Below are 22,500 nucleotides of genomic sequence, written 5' to 3'. Positions count from 1 at the left end.
ACCTGCATATCTTATCATCGTTTTATTTCTCTGTCGTTATCTTATCATCTTTTTGTTATATCTCCATCTCTCATTCATCATTTGTTATCTCCCTATTTCTCATCTCCCATTTTGTTGACTCTTCATTTTTGCGTTTTCCATATCTTGATATTACTTTGCTGTTTTTCCATATCTTGACACTATTTTTTTCTTTTTTCTATATCTTGACACTGTTTGGTTGTTTTTTCCATATCTTGACAATATTTTGTTGTTTTTTTCTATATATCTTGACACTATTTTGTTGTTTTTTCCATATCTTGACAATATTTTGTTGTTTCTTTCTATATCTTACCACTATTTTGTTGTGTTTTCCATATCTTGGCAATATTTTGATTTTTTTTTCTATATCTTGACACTGTTTTGTTGTTTTTTCCATATCTTGACAATATTTTGTTGTTTTTTTCTATATATCATGACACTATTTTGTAGTTTTTTTCCATATCTTGACAAAATTTTGTTGTTTCTTTCTATATCTTACCACTATTTTGTTGTTTTTTCCATATCTTGGCAATATTCTAATGTTTTTTTTTCTATATCTTGACACTGTTTTGTTGTTGTTTTTCATATCTTGACAATATTTTGTTGTTTCTTTCTATATCTTGACACTATTTTGTTGCTTTTTTTCATATCTTGAAAATATTTTGTTGTTTTTTTCTATATCTTGACACTATTTTGTTGTTTTCTTCCATAACTTGACACTCTTTTATTGTTTTTTCCGTATGTTGACACTATTTTGTTGTTTTCTTCCATAACTTGACACTCTTTTGTTGTTTTTTCCATATCTTGACAGTATTTTTTCCTCCATATCTTGACACTACTTAGTTGTTTTACCCTGCCTTGACACTATTTTGTTGTTTTCTTCCCTATCGTGACGCTAATTTGTTGCCTTTTTCAATATCTTGACAATAATTTGTTGTTTTTCCATTTCTTGACACTATTGTTTTTTTTCCATATCTTAACATTATTTTGTTGTTGTTGTTTTAATATCTTGACATCATTTTTTTTTCATATCTTGACACTAGTTTGTTTTTTTTCCACATCTTGACACTAAGTTGTTGTTTTTATCAATATTTTGACACTATTTGGTGTTTTTTCCATAACTTGACACTAATTTGTTGTTTTTTCCACATCTTGGCATTATTTTCTTGTTTTTTTTCATATTTTGACACTATTCTGTTAGTTTTTTGCCATATCTTGACACTATTTTGTGTTTTCAATATCCTGACACTACATTGTTGTTTTTTCCTTTGTCTCATCCCCCATTTTGTTGACTCTTCATTGATGTTGTTTCCATATCTCATCACTATTTGGCTGTTTCTCCATATCTCATTATCCTATTTAGGAGTTTCTCCATTTGTCATTTCCGTGTTTGTTGTTTCTGAAAATTGCATTTTCATTTGTTGTCGTTTCTCAAGATCGCATTTCCCTTTTTGCTGTGTCTCGAATATTTCCAACAGTTTTGTTGTTTTACCATGTCTTTTCCTCATTTCATTTTTTCCCCATATCCCATCTGTAATATTGTACTTTACTCATATCTAATATATTTGTTTGGTCACTTCTCCATACCTTACACCCATATTGTTGTTTCACCTTATCTTAAACCTATTTTTGGTTGCTTCTCAATATCTGATTCCTATTTTACTGTTTCAACTTAGATTACCCAGATTATGTTCTTTTCCATATCATATCCCAATTTTGTGGTTTCTACTTATCACCAATTACTTGTTTCTCAATATCTTATCTCCCATTTTAGCTGCTTTTCCATATCACTTGCTCATTTCGTTATTTCTCCCTAAAATATCCTCATCCCGTTGTCTCTCTAATGGTATCGCTTATTTTGGCTATTCATATCATTTCTCGCACTTTCCATTCCCATTCCCTCTCTCGCTTCTTATCAGACCTTCCCCTTTTCCTTCGAGAGCTAAGCAATAAATACCCCTTTAATATCGGCTGCTGCCCACATCTGTCTAACAGGACCCTGAATTTAGCCGACCCAAATTCTAGGTCATGAAGGGGGGCCCCACTTTAACTATTCTCTATTTCTTTCTACCATCATATGTTGAAATAACTCGTATGTTGAAATAGGTCGTTTGTTGAAATAAGTGTTATGTTGAAATATGTCGTTTGTTGAAATAAGTTGTATGTTGAAGAAATATGACGTATGTTGAAATACGTCAAATGTTGAAATAAGTCCAATGTTGAAAGTTATTTGTTAAAATAAGTCGTATGCTGAAATAAGTCATATGTTGAAATAAGTCAAATCTTGAAATAAGGCGTATGTTGAAATAAGTTGCATGTTGAAATAAGTCGTATGTTGAAATATGTCATATGTTGAAATAAGTCTTAAGTTGAAATAAGCTGTATGTTGGAATAAGTTGTATGTTGAAATAAGTCATATATGTGTGTGCGTATGTATAATATTAATGCAGTTAAGCTATTTGTATTATAAAGATAATCATGTATTATAAGTAAGATTTTTGTAAATAATTTTTGATAATATTCAATTCTGCATAATGAACAACTGTATGAACTGTACAAAAATGCTCACATGCTTATACATATTGACATAGTTGAATCAGTAGAACTTCAAAAGTTCAAAGTTGGAGCAAATGTTTTTATGGTGACCAGGCTGACATGAGTCTTTTTATTGTTTATATATGACATATTGGTTTTGACGTTGTTAATAGTTTATATAGGACATATCTGTTTTGACGGTGTTACTGTTTTTAGAATGATATATTGTTAATTTATTTTCATCATTTATTTATTTCCTTATTTCCTTTCCTCACTGGGCTATTTTTCCCTGTTGGAGCCCTCGGGCTTTTCCAACTAGGGTTGTAGCTTGGGTAGTAATAATAATAATAATAATAATAATAATAATAATAATAACAAATTTCTGTTACTGGATTAAAGATCTGTTTATACTTAACGTATTGTTATACGCATATCCAATGTATTTGGAAATTCGTTCTATATAATCATTGAAAAATGTATGGCTTTTATTTTCTTTTCAATTCAAGAACTCTTATAAATATTAATCAAATCTAGTTTATTGTTTGCCCAAATAAGATAGGGTTAGCAACGAAATCAATTCGGCTACTCAGCAGCAGAATATACAAAAAGGAATATTTGTTCAACTTAGAGAGTAAACATTTGAACAGAATTGAACATAAGATTCGTGAAACATTAATTCGATGATTTGTTTACTTTTTTACTACTCATCGGCTTGTGCAATTTTTGAATTATTAATTTCCATGTTAGTATTGTTTTTAAGGGTAGGTTGAATTATTAATTTCTTTGTAGCCATTGTTTTTCAGGGTAGTTTATCAGCAACGCTATAAATGTGAGAGAATTTGATTATAAAATCAAAATGACTCTCTCTCTCTCTCTCTCTCTCTCTCTCTCTCTCTCTCTCTCTTGTTCTTTCACTGTTGTATTATTAAAAAAATTGAATAAATGATTTGATGCCAAAGAACTTCAAATCATTCATTCAATTCTTCAATAATACAACAGTGAAAGAATTTCATTACACAATTTCTCTCTCTCTCTCTCTCTCTCTCTCTCTCTCTCTCTCAAGTTCTTCAGCAACGCTACAAATGTGAAAAGAATTGATTATAAAATGTCCCTCTCTCTCTCTCTCTCTCTCTCTCTCTCTCTCTCTCTCTCTCTCTCAAGTTCTTCAGCAACACTACGAATGTTAAAAGAATTGATTATAAAATCAATCTCTCTCTCTCTCTCTCTCTCTCTCTCTCTCTCTCTCTCTCTCTCAATGCACTTTTATACTTAAATGATCTGACTGATCTAATTCATTTTTACCGCAATAAATCAAATTCAAAATCCATTTTCAAAAGAACTAAAATTGACTCCATCACACTCCTAATGCAATATCAACCTACACAAATTTTCGATGGACTGGACTTTTCTAACATGTAGTTTTACATTAATTTGGGAAAAATTGTGGGTATGTATCAAATGGATATTCGTGAGCATGTATAAATGATAATGTTACCATATAATGGACCTGGTGTACAATAAAAATTCACCATTTGATATTAACCATGCATAAATAAAAATAGTGAAATTACCATAAAACATCAATGACAATTATATCAACATATCATGCATGAACAGAATATGAATGATTATATCAATAAAAATGGTCTCATTTGAATACAAAGAAATATTTTTAAGAAAAAAAATCAACATTACTAAAATAAATACATAGCTAACTTTTAATTGAATTCTAAAGACGTGTTAGTTCTAGACTATAAACTTTAAGGATCAATATATTTCAGTGAATATGTATAGTAGCATTTCAAGTAATTTCCACAAGGAAATAAATAAAAAATAAATAAATATATAAATTATAAATGAGAATGCCAGAGGATGGTACAAGTAGGATTGATTTAAAGAAGTGAACTACACACAAACATATATGTATATACACACACACACACACACACACATATATATATATATATATATATAGATAGATAGATAGATATATATAGATATATATATATATATATATATACATATATATACATATATATATATATATATATATATACACATACATGCATAAATGTATAACTTACATCTGCTTTATTACTCACAGTTAACCACAAGACAACAACGAGCAGTCGGATATTTCGTCTTACCTAGAAAGTAAATAAAAATCATATAATTAATTTTTGTTCTTAATAAGAAATATTCTATTTAATATCGAATAATTTCAACTTCAAAATGAGTGTAATTTGCTTTGATGTATGAAACTACAATACACCAAATCAAATATAGACGAAAGATATTGTGAATGGAAATATAAGAAACAATAAATGAGGAAAAGACAAAATAAAAATAAAGTGGAAAGAATAGATTCTTAAACTCTACGGGATTTAAAACGACTACAAAGCGTGTTACATATAATAAAGTCTACGGTAGATACACGCCCTGTTTGAAACTCATTGCCCATGGCGTCATGGAGGAATCTTTAATAAAGCTTATTTGGAAGGGTACGTAATGTCCCATGTTCCGAGAAGATCTCTAACCTTTTGAAAGGTTTAAAGTTCGCTCATGAATGGCAGACAGTGACAGTGACATTGCCCTATCTAGCAGGACAATGCCCTAGACTCCTAACCCAGAGACTGACCATATATACATGTGATCAGCCCCAAAAATTCCTCTCCACCCAAGCTAGGTCCAAGAGGGGCTAAGCAATGGCTGCTGATAGCTCAGCAGATAGACCTATAGGCTCCACCCAAACATCCACCAACCCTCCTTAACTTACAAGGATGGTGAGGTTGCAGCGACCAAAGAAACTAACCAGCTTGAGCGGGACTCGAACCCCAGTCTGGCGTTCACCAGTCAGGGACGTTACCAATCGGCCACCACAACCTTAACTCTGAGATATTTATTTACAAGTATTTATCATATAATAAAAGACAGAGAAATGGGAATGCAAAAGCAAAAGTAAAAATGTTAACGAAAGAGAATAAAGATAAAATAACGAAAGTATAAATAGGAATAATTCTTTTGATAAGTAACTGAATTAATAAGCAAATATTGAGTCACAATTTTTCATAATATTCTTCAGAAAATAATACCTTAATTTAAGACTATTCTATTTTGAGGAAAGATTATGAAAGTTCCTAAACTGAATATCTCACATGAAAAAAAAAGAAAAAAAAAATAAATCTCAAAAATCTTATACCATGTCCAAAAAAAAACGGATAATAAAATCAAATGTGAAAAAGTTTGACCTTCAAGAGGTTGTAAATCGCTTATTGTTCTCTAGTCTTGGGTGGTGCCATACCCTCTGAATCATAGTCTTCCATTGTCTTGAGTTCTCTTGCTTGAGGGTACACTCGGGCACACTATTCTATCTTATTTTTCTTCCTCTTGTTATTCTGAAGTTTTATAGTTTATATATGAAAGACTTATTTTATGCTATTATTCTTAAACCTGTTTTTTCCTTTCCTCACTGGGCTATTTTCTCGTTGGAGCCCTTGGGTTTATAGCATCCTGCTTTTCCAACTAGTTCTGTAGCTTAGCAAGTAATAATAATAATAATAATAATAATAATAATAATAATAATAATAATAATTCAAGTCTAAGGGATAATTTTTTTATTCAAGAAAGCTTATGATATCGGTAAGGAGAAATATCTTCTTAACATTTCCAAGAGGATTTCCAAGGTGGTATATTATTATTTTCCCCGTTGTACCTGTATTACGCTTCTCTCTCTCTCTCTCTCTCTCTCTCTCTCTCTCTCTCTCTCTCTCGGAACGGACAGGAGGAAACATAACTAGCTCTCTCTCTCTCTCTCTCTCTCCTCTCTCTCTCTCTCTCTCTCTCTCTCTCCTAACCATTGTTCCTATCCTATCCTCGAAATTCCATTCTTCACAACAGCACAAAACAAAACGTACTATCTTCCCTTTTTTCTGATGTTAAACCATCTCTGAATGTCAACGCATATTCAGCCATTGTTCAGGAATAAACCACACTTATTTTTCCCTCTTTCGTATATTTTCTCCATTCCTTTTCCCCACTCTTTTCACACCTTTTTATTATTTCCCTCTGCCTGCCTTCGCTATTGCCTCAGCTTCTTAAAAAATTTTTTTCCATAATTCACTTGCATAGCTTTTCTAACAGAATTCCTGTATTATTATTATTATTATTATTATTATTATTATTATTATTATTATTATTATTATTGTTGTTGTTGTTGTTACTTGCTAAGCTATAACCTAACTTTGAAAAGCAGGATGCTATAAGACCAGGGCCCCACAGGTAAAATAGTCCAGTGAGGAAAGGAAACAAGGAAAACTAGATATTTTAAGAACAGTAACAATATCAAAATAAATATTTCCTATATAAACTATAAAAATTTTAATATAACAAGAGGAAGAGAAATTATATAGAATAGTGTGTCCGAGTGTACCTTCAAGCACGAGAAATCTAACCCAAGACAGTGGAAGACCATGATACAGAGGTTAAGGCACTACCCAAGGCTAGAGAACAATGGTTTGATTTTGGAGTGCCCTTCTCCTCTCGTAACTTTAGCTACAACAAAAATTTAGGTTCATTCTTAGAATCGCCTGAAAGTAGAAACTGTCTGCTTTTACTGCTATGTAAAATATCACAAATATTAATCATTAATAACATCATTTTCTTTATTAATTAGAAAAATATATACTTAAGAAGTTTCAAAAATTGATATGACGAATTTTCTCATTTCTACAATGATATTTATGGGAGACATAACCTGACCTCTTTCTCTCTCTCTCTCTCTCTCTCTCTCTCTCTCTCTCTCTCTCTCTCTCTCTTTCTTGATATCAAATATTTTAACATTTAGATCAAAAGGTCTAAGTCCACCATCTTTGCAATATTAGTTTTCAAAATGTGTATCTGAATATTTTTAATTAAAAGCAAACAAACAAATAAATTAAGAAATGAATCAAAACATAACCAAACCTTCATATTAATATAAAAAAAATAACCTTCAAACATCATTTCTAAACTGGTACATCTTCCTTAGTTTCCAACCAGTTAATATTCTATACCTGCACAACTCGATAAAATACTAAAATATATCAATAATAATAAATTTACTTCTAGAAATATAAATATGGAAGAATATGGTAAATTCAGAAGGCGTCCCTTCCAATTTCAGGTCTCGATCCAATTTGTGGCTCCATCTTGCCTCCTTCTACGGACACCAACCATTCCTCTTCAGCCGAGGAGGATTATAATATATGGCTTGGTTTTTACCACACAAATATTCCATTCGCTTTCTTCCCTTCTGTCTTTTTAATAGTTCCACACACAAATATATATAAATATATATATATATATATATATATATATATACATATATATATATATATATATATACTGTATATGTGTGTGGAAACTTAATTGCTGAGCCTTAGGGAGGACGTCTCTGAGTTTGTGTATTTTCTCTCTCTCTCTCTCTCTCTCTCTCCTCTCTCTCTCTCTCTCTCTCTCTCGTTATAATATATATATATATATATATATAAAACCCCACATACACACCAACAGATATATACATACCTACATACATACATGAGACCCACAATTAGCAGTGACGTCTTATGGTTGAAATAAAGAGAGAATATGCATCTTTCGAGGGGTATCTTTAGGGTAAAATTCCCCTTTCCTGTTTTATAATTATACTACGGTTTCCAGGTCTTGTGTTGTGAAAAGAAAAGTGTTTGTAATTCATTTCACCTAAGTAATGCCAAAATATATGTATGCGTTTGTTATATGTATTCATTATACATACACATACATACACACACACACACATATATATATATATATATATACACACACACACACACACATATATATATATATATATATATTTGTGTGTGTATATATATATATATAGAGAGAGAGAGAGAGAGAGAGAGAGAGATACATATATATATATATATATATATATTCATTTTCATTTGAACTTCTCCAATGAAGATCATTCAACAAAACTGCCATAAATTATGTTTGAAAATTATTTACAAAAAAAAAAAAAAAAAAAATTACCTTATCATCTTCATTCAATCAATCAGTAACAATGTATTTAAAAAAATATGAAATTCTATATTCTAACAAAATTACTTTCATGTACAATATCCCTTTGAAATTCACCTAGGTTGAAAATCTCCTGAATATCTTATGATCTAAAATCTGGACTGACCTCAAACTGTCTAAATTCTCGACATGCCTTCTACCTGACTGTCCACTTAAATGACGGTGAACTGTCTTAATTCCACGAAGTGTCAAATTTGTAACTTTATTTTAAAGTACTGCATCTAAAAATGTGTAACTTAAAAATTCCATCTTGCAGCGAATGTTTTTATGTTGAACAGACTGACATGAGTATGTCTTCATAGGCTATATATCACAGATCTGTATCTACGTTGGTACTGATCTTCAGATATTCTAGACTCTTTGTTCATTCCTTATACATGGTTTATTTATTTCTCTTTTGCCCTTCCTCACTGGGCTCTTTTTCCTGTTGGAGCCCTTGCATAGATATACATGCACAAGCGCACTCCTACCAGGGTCTGACTACTTCTTCTCTTTCTACCCGAGAAACAAAGAGATAGAGACCATGTAATTATACGTCTGGCAATGCCGCTGAGCGTGTGCATGGATATCTAAATATTTAGCCATCACTTTTGACGAAATTTTTGACGGGATGGTCGCATACACTAGTTATAATAATAAGATTAATAGCTGTTTGATTATATCTAAATGTCTCTGGCAACTGCCAAGTCAAAGGCTCACAATCGACTTAATTCTATTCAAATGGTTGTGGTGGCCTATGTGGTAACGTCCTTGCCTGGTGATCGCCAGACTGGAGTTCGAGTCCCGCTCAAACTCGTTAGTTCCTTTGGTCGCTGCAACCTGACCATCCTTGTGAGTTAAAGATAGGGGGGTTTGGGGGAGCCTATAGATCTATCTGCTGAGTCATCAGCATCCATTTCCTGGCGCTCCTTGCCCCTAGCTTGGGTGGAGAGGGGGCTTGGGCACTAATCATATGGTGAGTCTCAAGGACATTGTCCTGCTTGATAGGGCAATGTCACTATTCCTTGCCTCTGCCATGCATGAGCAGCCTCTGAAAGCCTTTAAACTGAACGCTGTTTAATTATCTCCAAATGTCTCTGGCAACTGCCCAATCAAAAGCTCACAATCGACTTAATTCTATTCAAATGTCACATTGAAGTTAATTTCTACCACTAATTCCTCGCCGATTCTCGTACACTTCCCTACTTCCTACTTAAAGACCCCTTGTTCATATCTCAGCAAAACTTAAATGATTTTCCTTCCCCTCCAATTTTTTTTTTTATTTATTATTTTTCATGCTTGGGCTTGATAAGGACATTTACCGTCCCTTCCCGGGTGGCATTTCAAAACAACGTCATTTGGAAATGGTTTGTTGTTGGTGGGAGGGAAAGTAAACATGGTCCTGTTATGAAGTCGAATTCAGGTGGTTCAAATGGGATTAGAATAGAAAGGGATTTTTTTTTTTTTTTTGAGACGGGATTTAGAGGTTTGTACGAAATATTAATATTATTACAGAATAGAGGCAATCTACTATTACTTCCTAAGTATTGATTTAATTGAGACAATCAAAATACGAAACGATGATTGTTGAATTGAGAGAATATTGGAATATTGACAGATTAATATTGAATGATGAAATTACAATATGAACGATGAAAGTTTATAAACAATACACATTTAATAATACCAACCATAAATAAATACTACTGTGAGGTGTAAGTACAAGCAGAACAATTATGATCATTAGCATAAATAGCAGCAAAATTATAAGTACAATTAGGCCTGTATGCATAGGAATAAATATCGATAACCAATGCAGAAAGGAAATATATTTCATTAATGACAAAAACAAAAGAAAGGTCAAAGGAAAATGGAAAGATGCACTGTTTTTATTACGAATGTATGTACTTTCATAGGGCTTTTCATGCAAGTTCTTCTCCTTCCTTTCCCTTCAACATTCTTCCTTTTTCCTTCACCGCATTTCATTGTGAGTCTCTACTCTTCCTTTTTAGTCTTCGGCTTTTATTACGAGTACCTATTCTTCCTTTCGTTCTACAGCTTTTATTAAGAGTACTTATTCTTCCTTTTCGTTCTACAGATTTTATTATGAGTCCCCATTCTTCCTTTTTCCTTCTACTGCTTTTATTACGAGTACCTATTCCTTTTTCTTCTACTGCTTTTAATACGAGTACTTATTCCTTTTTCTTCTACTGCTTTTAATACGAGTACCTATTCTTCCTTTTCGGTGTATGCCTTTTGTTACGAGTAACTATTCTTCCTTTTCGTTCTACAGCTTTTATTATGAGTTCATATTTTTCCTTATCGTTCTACGGTTTTTATTACGAGTCTCAATTCTTCCTTTTCATCCTACAGATTTTATTACGAGTACCCATTCTTCTTTTCCATTCCACACATCTTATTACGGGTTCCTATTCTTCCTTTTCGTTCAATAGCTTTTATTATGAGTCCCTATTCCTCATTTTGCTTCTATGGCTTTTATTACTAGTCCCTATTCTTCCTTTTCTTTCTACAACTTTTATTACAAGTCCCTATTCTTCTTTTCCTTCTACGGCTTTTATAACGAGCCCCTATTCTTCCTTTCTGTTCTACGGCTTTTATTACGAGTACCTATTCTTCCTTTTTGTTCTACGGCTTCTATTACGAGTACCTATTCTTCCTTTACGTTCTACGACTTTTATTACAATTATTACAAGAACCTATTCTTCTTTTTCCTTCTAAGGCTTTTACTACGAGTATCTATTCTTCCTTTTCGTTCTATGGGTTTTATTACGAGTCCCTATACTTTCTTTTTGTTCTACAGCTTTTATTACAAGTCCCTATTCTTCCTTTTCCTTATAAAGCTTTTATTAAGAGTCCCTATTCTTCCTTTTTGTTCTACGGCTTTTATTACGAATACATATTCTTCCTTTTCATTCTACAGCTTTGATTACAAGTACCCATTCTTCCTTTTCGTTCTACGGCTTTTATTACGAGTAACTATTCTTGGTTTCCATTCAACGTCTTTTATTATGAGTACCCATTCTTCTATTTCATTCTACAGCTTTTATCATGAGTACCTATTCTTCCTTTTCGTTCTATGGCTTTTCTTACGAGAACCTATTATTCCTTTTTGTTCATTAGATTTTATTACGATTCCCTATTCTTCGTTTTCCTTCTACTGCTTTTATTACGAGTCCCTGGTCTTACTTGTTGTTCTATGGCTTTTATTACGAGTACCTATTCTTACTTTTCATTCTATGGCTTTTATTACAAGTTCCTTTTCTTCCTTTCCATTCTACGGGTTTTATTACTATCCCCTATTCTTCCTTTTTGTTCTACAATTTTTATTACGCCTACTTATTCTTCCTTTTCGTTCTAAAGCATTTATTATGAGTGACTATTCTTTCTTGTCGTTCTACGCCTTATATCACAAGTCCCTATTCTTCCTTTTCGTTTTACAGCTTTTATTACGAGCCCCTAATCTTTCTTTTCGTTCCACGGCTTTTATTACGAGTAACAATTCTTCATTTTCATTCTACAGCTTTTATTACGAGTACTTATTCCTTCCCTTTTGTTCTACAGCTCTTATTACAAGCCCTTATTCTTCCTTTTCGTTCTACGGCGTTTATTACGAGTCCCTATTCATAGTTTTTGTTCTTCGACTTTTATTACAAGTACCCATTCTTTCTTTTTGTTCTACGGCTATTATTACGAGTCCCTATTCTTCCTTTTCGTTCAACGGCTTTTATTACAAGTGTCTATACTTCCTCTGCATTCCACACATCTTATTACGGGTTCCTATTCTTCCTTTCAATTCCACTCATCTTACGAGTTCCTATCCTTCCTTCTCGTTTTATGACTATTCTTACGAGTAACTGCATTTCCTATCCATTCCACCATTCTTATTACAGGTTCCATTTTCTTGCTTTCCATTCTCCGTACTATTACTATATGGCAAATCGCAATTCCTTCTTTCCATTCCATGGTGTTTATTATTTGCCACATCTGACTATTCCTTCACTGCATCTCATTCGGAATCTTTCTTCTTTCTTTTCATCTTCCACATCTTAATGACAAGTCTATTTTTCTTTTCCATTTCAAAGATCCTGTTACGAGTCCCTACCCTTCCTTTTCGTTCAAAGGCTTCAAGTACAAGGCCCTATCCTTCCCCTCCATTCCAGGGCTTCCATTCCTTTCCTCATTCCCCCCCCCCCTCCCTCACCCCACAAGGATCTCTTCCATCCGAAATCTCTCCTCCGTCAATCCCATCTGGATGATGGCGAAGTTTCCTGGACATCTCATTCGACCGGTCGCAAAACGAGGTCGTTATTTATATCCTTCTGTTGCGGATCTCCTCGTAAATGCATATCACGAAATCTATAATAAAGGAGAATTTCTTAAGAGACTTCGTGCCTCCAGAGAGAGAGAGAGAGAGAGAGAGAGAGAGAGAGAGAGAGAGAGAGAGCGAGAGAGAGAATTTGTGTGTAATGGTAAAGGGTAGAAGAAATATATATTGGATTCTGTGGTCGCCATGCGGAAAAGATGCAAGAGGGGTCTCAGATTAAAAGGGACAGATATATATTACGTCTTTCTCTCCCTCTCTCTCTCTCTCTCTCTCTCTCTCTCTCTCTCTCTCTCTCTCTCTCTCTAGTAAATATTTATATATATATATATATATATATATATATATATATATATATATATATGTGTGTGTGTGTGTGTGTGTGTGTATATATATACATATATATATATATATTTATATATATATATATATATATATATATATATATATAAATTTACATACATACATATACCAAAGGCACTTCCCCCAATTTTGGGGGGTAGCCGACATCAACAAGAAACAAAACAAAAAAGGGGACCTCTACTCTCTACGTTCCTCCAGCCTAACCAGGGACTCAGCCGAGTTCAGCTGGTACTGCTAGGGTGCCACAGCCCAACCTCCCACATTTCCACCACAGATGAAGCTTCATACTGCTGAGTCCCCTACTGCTGCTACCTCCGCGGTCATTTAAGGCACCGGAGGAAGCAGCAGGGCCTACCGGAACTGCGTCACAATCGCTCGCCATTCATTCCTATTTCTAGCACGCTCTCTTGCCTCTCTCACATCTATCCTCCTATCACCCAGAGCTTTCTTCACACCATCCATCCACCCAAACCTTGGCCTTCCTCTTGTACTTCTCCCATCAACTCTTGCATTCATCACCTTCTTTAGTAGACAGCCATTTTCCATTCTCTCAACATGGCCAAACCACCTCAACACATTCATATCCACTCTAGCCGCTAACTCATTTCTTACACCCGTTCTCACCCTCACCACTTCGTTCCTAACTCTATCTACTCGAGATACACCAGCCATACTCCTCAGACACTTCATCTCAAACACATTCAATTTCTGTCTCTCCATCACTTTCATTCCCCACAACTCCGATCCATACATCACAGTTGGTACAATCACTTTCTCATATATAACTCTCTTTACATTCATGCCCAACCCTCTATTTTTTACTACTCCCTTAACTGCCCCCAACACTTTGCAACCTTCATTCACTCTCTGACGTACATCTGCTTCCACTCCACCATTTGCTGCAACAACAGACCCCAAGTACTTAAACTGATCCACCTCCTCAAGTAACTCTCCATTCAACATGACATTCAACCTTGCACCACCTTCCCTTCTCGTACATCTCATAACCTTACTCTTACCCACATTAAATCTCAACTTCCTTCTCTCACACACCCTTCCAAATTCTGTCACTAGTCGGTCAAGCTTCTCTTCTGTGTCTGCTACCAGTACAGTACCATCCGCAAACAACAACTGATTTACCTCCCATTCATGATCATTCTCGCCTACCAGTTTTAATCCTCGTCCAAGCACTCGAGCATTCACCTCTCTCACCACTCCATCAACATACAAGTTAAACAACCACGGCGACATCACACATCCCTGTCTCAGCCCCACTCTCACCGGAAACCAATCACTCACTTCATTTCCTATTCTAACACATGCTTTACTACCTTTGTAGAAACTTTTCACTGCTTGCAACAACCTTCCAGCAACTCCATATAACCTCATAACATTCCACATTGCTTCCCTATCAACTCTATCATATGCTTTCTCCAGATCCATAAATGCAACATACACCTCCTTACCTTTTGCTAAATATTTCTCGCATATCTGCCTAACTGTAAAAATCTGATTCATACAACCCCTACCTCTTCTAAAACCACTCTGTACTTCCAAGATTGCATTCTCTGTTTTATCCTTAATCCTATTAATCAGTACTCTACCATACACTTTTCCAACTACACTCAACAAACTAATACCTCTTGAATTGCAACACTCATGCACCATTATATAGTGGTACAATACATGCACAGACCCAATCTACTGGTACCATTGACAACACAAAACACACATTAAATAATCTCACCAACCATTCAAGTACAGTCACACCCCCTTCCTTCAACATCTCAGCTTTCACACCGTCCATACCAGATGCTTTTCCTACTCTCGTTTCATCTAGTGCTCTCCTCACTTCCTCTATTGTAATCTCTCTCTCATTCTCATCTCCCATCACTGGCACCTCAACACCTGGAATAGCAATTATATCTGCCTCCCTATCATCCTCAACATTCAGCAAACTTTCAAAATATTCCGCCCACCTTTTCCTTGCCTCCTCTCCTTTTAACAACCTTCCATTTCCATCTTTCACTGTCTCTTCAATTCTTGCGCCGGCCTTCCTTACTCTCTTCACTTCTTTCCAAAACTTCTTCTTATTCTCTTCATATGACTGACCCAGTCCCTGACCCCACCTCAGGTCAGCTGCCCTCTTTGCCTCACGTACATTGCGCTTTACTTCCACCTTTTTGTCTCTATATTTTTCATACTTCTCTATACTATTACTCTGCAGCCATTCTTCAAAAGCCCTCTTTTTCTCTTCCACTTTTACCTTCACTCCTTCATTCCACCATTCACTGCCCTTCCTCATGCTGCCTCCAACAACCTTCTTGCCACATACATCACTTGGAATCCCAACAAAATTTTCTTTTGCTAACTTCCACTCCTCCTCTAAATTACCAGTTTCTCTTACTCTCACCTCGTCATATGCCATTTTCAACCTTTCCTGATATTTACTTTTTACCCCCGGTTTTATTAGCTCTTCAACCCTCACTAGCTCCCTTTTACATCCACCTACTCTATTCCCCCACTCTTTTGCTACAACTAATTTTCCTTCCACCAAAAAATGATCAGACATACCGTTAGCCATACCCCTAAACACGTGCACGTCTTTCAATCTTCCAAACATTCTTTTAGTTATCAACACATAATCCATTAATGCCCTTTCTACTACTCTTCCATTTGCCACTCTTACCCATGTATACTTATTTTTATCTTTCTTTTTAAAAAAGCTAGCACTTATTACCATCTCTTGTTCAACACACATATCTACCAGTCTCTCACCACTCTCATTTTCACCTGGTACGCCATACTTCCCAATGACACCTTCTACCTCTCCAGCGCCCACTCTAGCATTTAAGTCACCCATAACAACTACATAATTCCTTCTACCCAGTCCTTCTACACACCTAGTTAATTCATTCCAGAATTCATTCCGCTCTTCTTCACTTTTCTCACTACCTGGCCCATATGCACTGACAAACGCCCAACATTCCCTACCCAACCTAACCCTTACCCACATTAACCTAGATGATATCTCCTTCCATTCCACTACTTTACCTGTCATCCATTCACTCAGCAATAAAGCCACACCCTCTCTCGCTCTTCCCCTTTCAATCCCAGACACTCTACCAGACATTTCACCAAACATAACTTCACCCTTTCCTTTCATCTTTGCCTCACACAAGGCCAATACATCCATCCTTCTACTTCTAAACATACTTCCAATCTCACATCTTTTACTCTCTATCGTACTAAATCCACGCACATTCAGACACCCCAAAACTAGAGTGCGGGGAGCAGTCACTCTCCCCCCAGCTCCATCTCTTTGTTGCTGTCTCACAGGATTTTTTATACAGGAGAGGGGGTTCCCAGCCCCCTCGTCCCGTCCCTTTTAGTCGCCTCTTACGACACGCAGGGATAACGTTGGCGCTATTCTAATTGTTTTATGCCCCCGCGGCATAACTATGCGCATATATATATATATATATATATATATATATATATATATATATATATATATATATATATATACACATATATAAAACAAGATATTAAGGGAAGATGAAAATTAATGAAAAATTGGGACACTCGAAATAAATCGATGGGAATTATAAAAACAACTAAATATTATGAAATGAAAGAAAGCGATGAACGCAACAAACGACGTGTCTAACAAAGCACAGTTCAAAATAAAAGAAATAAAAAGACCAAAGGAAAAAGGGAGAAACCGTAAAACTAATCGACAGAAAAGGGATCACAACAATACAGCAATCGGGATGTTGGACAGGATGATACAGAAAAAAAATCTCTCTCTCTCTCTCTCTCTCTCTCTCTCTCTCTCTCTCTCTCTCTCTCTCTCTCTCTCTCTCTCTCTCTCTCTCTTTATATATATATATATATATATATATATATATATATGAATATATATGTATATATATATATATATATATATATATATATATATACAGTATATATTCATATATATATATATATATATATATATATATATATATATATATATATATATATATCATATATATATATATATATATATATATATATATATATATATATATATATATATATATATCATATATATATATTTATATATACATTTATGTATATATACATACTGTATATATATGCTAAGTTTTGCACATTTAGACTTGTTTTCCATATTCAAATAACCCTTATATTTGAATACCTTAATGTCTGGATTCTCTTATACCTTTGGATCGTAGAACCAAGGGGGAATCAACTCAAAGTTAATAACTTCTGGCCGGCAGGGGAATCGAACCCTGGTCCAGGAAGCTGGTATGACAGTGACATAATATTTTCCCACGGCTAAATACTATGTCACTATTATCCCTGGATAGGTAGCGTGGTGTTGGATTTGGCCGGGACGCGGCGCAAAAACTCGTTTTTTTCGTTTCTGCGCATAGACGCCTTGCAGGCTCTGGCCTGTCTACCCAGGAGCCGTTAGTTGCTCACCAGCTTCATCGCAGGAAACATTCGCCACTTCTCTACTCCGACGCTTTCGTCAGATATCGGCCTCCAAAGTTGGAATTGTTGCATATTAGCAACCACGTTACCGTAACAGGGGTATGTCACGCATACGCAAACATTTTGTATTTTACATTACTGTATTATTATTTAGTGAAATAATGTAATTGTGTCTATATGAATATATCAGTGAATGGTGTAGGTACTTGTACCAATCGCCATTTTGTTTTGAAAGCAGCAAGAATGTGATTTTGAGGGTAATTTCTAGTTTTCTATTTTTTCCTGTTTTCAGATTTTCAGCATGGCGAAGAAATATCTCAAGGAGGAGGAGTTTTTGGAGCTCCTTTTCGTCAGTAGTGATGAAGAAGAGCCTTTGACCCTTACCTTTGAAGAAGACACTATCCAAGACGACCTGGTCGACAATGAAACCTTGCTGCTTGAGGAAAACGGGGATCAACTTTTGGCTGCTGAAGTAGCGGAAACAGCGCATGAAGAGAGACATGATTTTGCTGTCTCGCACGCAGTTCGTCTTGTTTCCGTTGTTCCTGTGACTCCTGCAGAATCTCCTGTGCCTTCTTCAGCGTCTCCTGTGCCTTCTTCAGCGTATCCTGGGCCTTCTTCAGCGTATCCTGGGCCTTCTTCAGCGTATCCTGGGCCTTCTTCAGCGTCTCCTGGGCCTTCTTCAGCGTCTCCTGGGCCTTCTTCAGCGTATCCTGCGGTTCCTGTGCCTCATCTTAGTCCCGTGGAGATGAGGAGTAGGAAAAGGAGGAGAGGACCTCTTTGCCCTGCAGAAGGTGTGGCATTGAAGAGGTTGCCGGATAACTCTTACATGGCTAGGGACAACACGAAGTGGCACTCAGAGCCAAACCCAACAATGCCACCAATCTTGAAGATTGACCAGTTTGACAGTGCTGGTCCCACCATGGCTGTCTTCGGGTGTAGGACTCCTGCTGAAGTGTTTGACAAATTTTTGACAAATATAATGCTTGCAGAAGTGGTCATCCACACCAATGACAAAATCCTAACCCTACGGAACAAATACAAGCGGCAAAACGACCCCACCTTCAAGGATGTGACCCTCATGGAGTTACGTGCCTTCCTTGGGATCCTCATCATGACAGGGGCACGGAAGGACAATCATCTGACAGCGGAAGAGATGTTCTCTAAGTCTCTAGGATGTCCCTTCTACAGGAGCATCATGAGTGAGCGCCGCTTCGCCTTTATTCAGAGGGCCCTACGTTTTGACAGCATTGCCATGAGGGAGGAGCGTGTGACACATGACAAATTTGCTCCCATAAGGAATTTGTGGGACCAGGTCATTGCCAATTGCATTGCCAATTATGAACCCAGTGGGCATCTCACTGTGGATGAGCAGCTCCTCGGCTTCAGGGGACGGTGCCGTTTCAGGATGTACATCCCGAATAAACCAGCAAAGTAAGTAAAAAGTTTTATTTATTTTTATTTATATATATATATATATATATATATATATATATATATATATATGTATATATATATATATATATATATATATATATATATATATATATATATATATATATATATATATATATATGATAGATAGATATATATGCAATATTTTTAATTTTTTTGATATATATGCAATTTTTTAAAAAAATTTTATAGGTCTAGTTTTGCTTTCTTTATATTTATTGTTTCTTTTATTTTGTTTTCTTTATATTTATTGTTTCTTTTATTTTGTTTTCTTTATATTTATTGTTTCTTTTATTTTTTTCCTTTATATTTATTGTTTCTTTTATTTTGTTTTCTTTATATTCATTGTTTCTTTTATTTTGTTTTCTTTTCTCTTAGGTATGGCATCAAGTTAGTTATGGCATGTGATGCAGACACGTTCTACATGTGCAATGCCATTCCCTACCTGGGCAAGGGAACTACCAATACAAGTACGCCCTTGGGAGAATACTTCACGTTGGAGCTAACCCGACCCTTCAGGAAGGCTGGGCGTATTGTTACGACGGACAACTGGTTTACTTCCCTGCCACTAGCCAAGGCTCTCCGTGAACGTGGGATGCATTTAGTTGGTACTATTCGTCCAAAACCGTACCTGCCTACTGTGTTGCTGTCAACGCCCATGGAATTAGGCGAATCTGTTGCCACATATAATTACAAGGACAAGGTCACCGTTTTGTGCCAACGTGTCAAGCCGACGAAAAGGATCCAGATTCTTTCCACAGTTCATCACAATCCCACAGTTATTGAGGATCATAAAAGTCACATGCACATGTTTTATAATGCCACAAAGGGAGGAGTTGACACGTTCGATCAGATATGTTCTGCCCTGACCTGCAGCAGGAAGACCCGGAGGTGGCCCGTATGTGTCTTCTATGGGATTATCAATCTTGTTGTGAATAATTCCTTTTTTTATCCACCAAAATTTGCCTGACAACACCTTGTATAACAGGAGGCAATTTTCTGCGGAATTGGCCATGGAACTCGCCCGTGATGCAGCACTTTCAAGACTCGCAAACAAGAGGTACCTCCCAAGGGACTTGACTTACCTCATTTGCTCTGTTTTTGCGGTACAAGAGCCTGAAGACGAGAGTCCAGACACTCCAAAACGAAGTGAGAAGCGCAACAGATGCCCTCTCTGCCCTTCTTCTTCTAATGTCAGGACCAAGCTTTTGTGTGGCAAGTGCCATAAGCCTGTTTGTAACTCCCATGTCAACTACACCTGCGACCAGTGCCAACTCAAGTAGTAAGTTTCACGAATTATTTTTCTTACCCGTTTATACTTACTAAAAACAATTTTTAACCTTTTTGCTGTCATCTAGGGTCATCATAGATTATTTATTTACCATTTTATTGCATATACATCAATTATTAGTACTCTTTCTAGATATGCCTTTCTTTTACGTCAATGGCGCATGGTACGTGTTACATTTGAACTAAGCTTTTGCCCAGTTTATATTAACTATATATAATTCCTAAGGTTTTGCCATCATCTGGGATCATTGTAGATGACTTTTTGGAAAAATTCATCCAAATATAATAATTATTACCACTATAAATATAGCATTCCTTTCACACAAATATTTTGTAGTGATTTAGCGTATACAAAAATTAACCGCTTTTTCTTTTCTTTACAGATCTGGCAGTTTTGCTGATATCGGCGATTTTTTTTACGCCAAGTTGTGCACACAGGACTCTAGTATCAGCACCCAAGTGGTTTTTTGTTCATTGTTTTATTTTAAAGTGTCCAGTGCAAGTTATTTAGGAAAAATTGTATTTTTATACTTATTTTTGTATTTATGTAAGTAGAGTGTTATTTTATATTCAAAGTTTTTTTTCTCCTACACCAGTAGAAAGTAGACTCTTTAAACTAGTAAACTATAAAAAAAAAAAAAATTGTAAATTGGTATCCTCCCGTTAACCCCCCCGAAAGGGAGTGTAACACATATGACACCACTCTACCTGTTACGGGCGGGTTTGGCCACGCTACCTGTCCAGGGTTATACCAGCTTCCTGGATCAGGTTTTGATTCCCTGGCCGGCAGTGACATAGCTATTAGACACAGCTAAAGGCTATATCACTGTCATACCAGCTTCCTGGACCAGGTTTCGATTCCCCAGCCGGCAGTGACATAGCATTTAGCCAAGGCTAAATACTACGTCACTGTCATACCAGCTTCCTGGACCAGGTTTCGATTTCCCGGCCGGCCGTGGCATAGCATTTAGCTCTAGGTCACTGTCATACTAGCTTCCTGAACCAGGTTTCGATTCCCCGGCCGGCCGTAACAAATTATTTAGCTAAGGCTAATGCTATGTCACTGTCATACGAGCTTCCTGGACCAGGTTTCGAGTCCCCAGCCGGTAGTGACATAGCATTTAGCCAAGGCTAAACGCTATGTCACTGTCATACCAGTTTCCTGGACCAGGTTTCGATTCTCTGGCCGGCCGTGCCATAGCATTTAGCCACGGATAAATACTATGTCACTCTCATACCAGCTTCCCGGGCCAGGTTTCGATTCTCTGCCCGGCTGTGACATACCATTTAGCCACGGCTAAATACTATGTCATTTATTGCTCAACCTCAACCTTGACCTTTGACCTTAACATGTATTAATTGCTCTGGATTTTCAAGTACTCAATTATGAACCACATTTGAAGTCTCTGTGACAACGATGTCCAAGTTATGGCTGATTACATAAATTGGACATTTTGCTTGACCGTGACCTTAACATTTGACCTTGACCTTTTAAAATCTAATCATTTCCATCTTTTTACATGAAAGTTAATCCCTGCAATTTTCATTACTCTACAATTAAAATTGTGGCCAGGAAACTGTTCACAAACACACCAACAGGGGGTGAAACATAATATTCTAACATTCTTTGGCAGAGGTAATAATTCTAAGTGATAATAATAGCCAATTAGGATATTATTACTCGATCGATGAATGTTATGTGCCGTTAAACAACTATAGCCTTTTAAACTGAAGCAAAGTAGAGTCAATTTCTAAACTTCAAAAGCCCTTGCAAGAATTTCAATCTAAGTAAAATAAAGGAAAAGCTTCTGGCAAAAAAAAGAAAAAAAAAATTAAAATCAACTGCTGTCACTGAACACTACCTTGTCCTAAAGAAACCTGAATGATTGTAATATAAATAGTATCCCGAATAGTAG

At 35.7% G+C, this 22,500-nt stretch overlaps 2 protein-coding genes across 2 annotated transcripts in view; one reads left to right on the top strand and one right to left on the bottom strand.

Moving 5' to 3' along the window:
- LOC137622793 (chaoptin) overlaps positions 1-22,500 on the bottom strand; it is a 457,349-nt gene that overhangs the window by 305,468 nt on the left and 129,381 nt on the right.
- On the top strand, positions 19,113-20,422 carry LOC137622792 (piggyBac transposable element-derived protein 4-like). The gene is made up of 2 exons (XM_068353388.1): positions 19,113-19,273; positions 19,673-20,422. The coding sequence occupies exons 1-2, from the start codon at positions 19,248-19,250 to the stop codon at positions 20,262-20,264; spliced, it is 618 nt and encodes a 205-aa protein (XP_068209489.1). The 5' UTR covers positions 19,113-19,247; the 3' UTR covers positions 20,265-20,422.

The sequence above is a fragment of the Palaemon carinicauda genome, chromosome 29, assembly GCF_036898095.1.
Source record: "Palaemon carinicauda isolate YSFRI2023 chromosome 29, ASM3689809v2, whole genome shotgun sequence".
NCBI classification, from domain to species: domain Eukaryota; kingdom Metazoa; phylum Arthropoda; class Malacostraca; order Decapoda; family Palaemonidae; genus Palaemon; species Palaemon carinicauda.
This window is presented reverse-complemented; position numbering and strand designations above follow the sequence as displayed.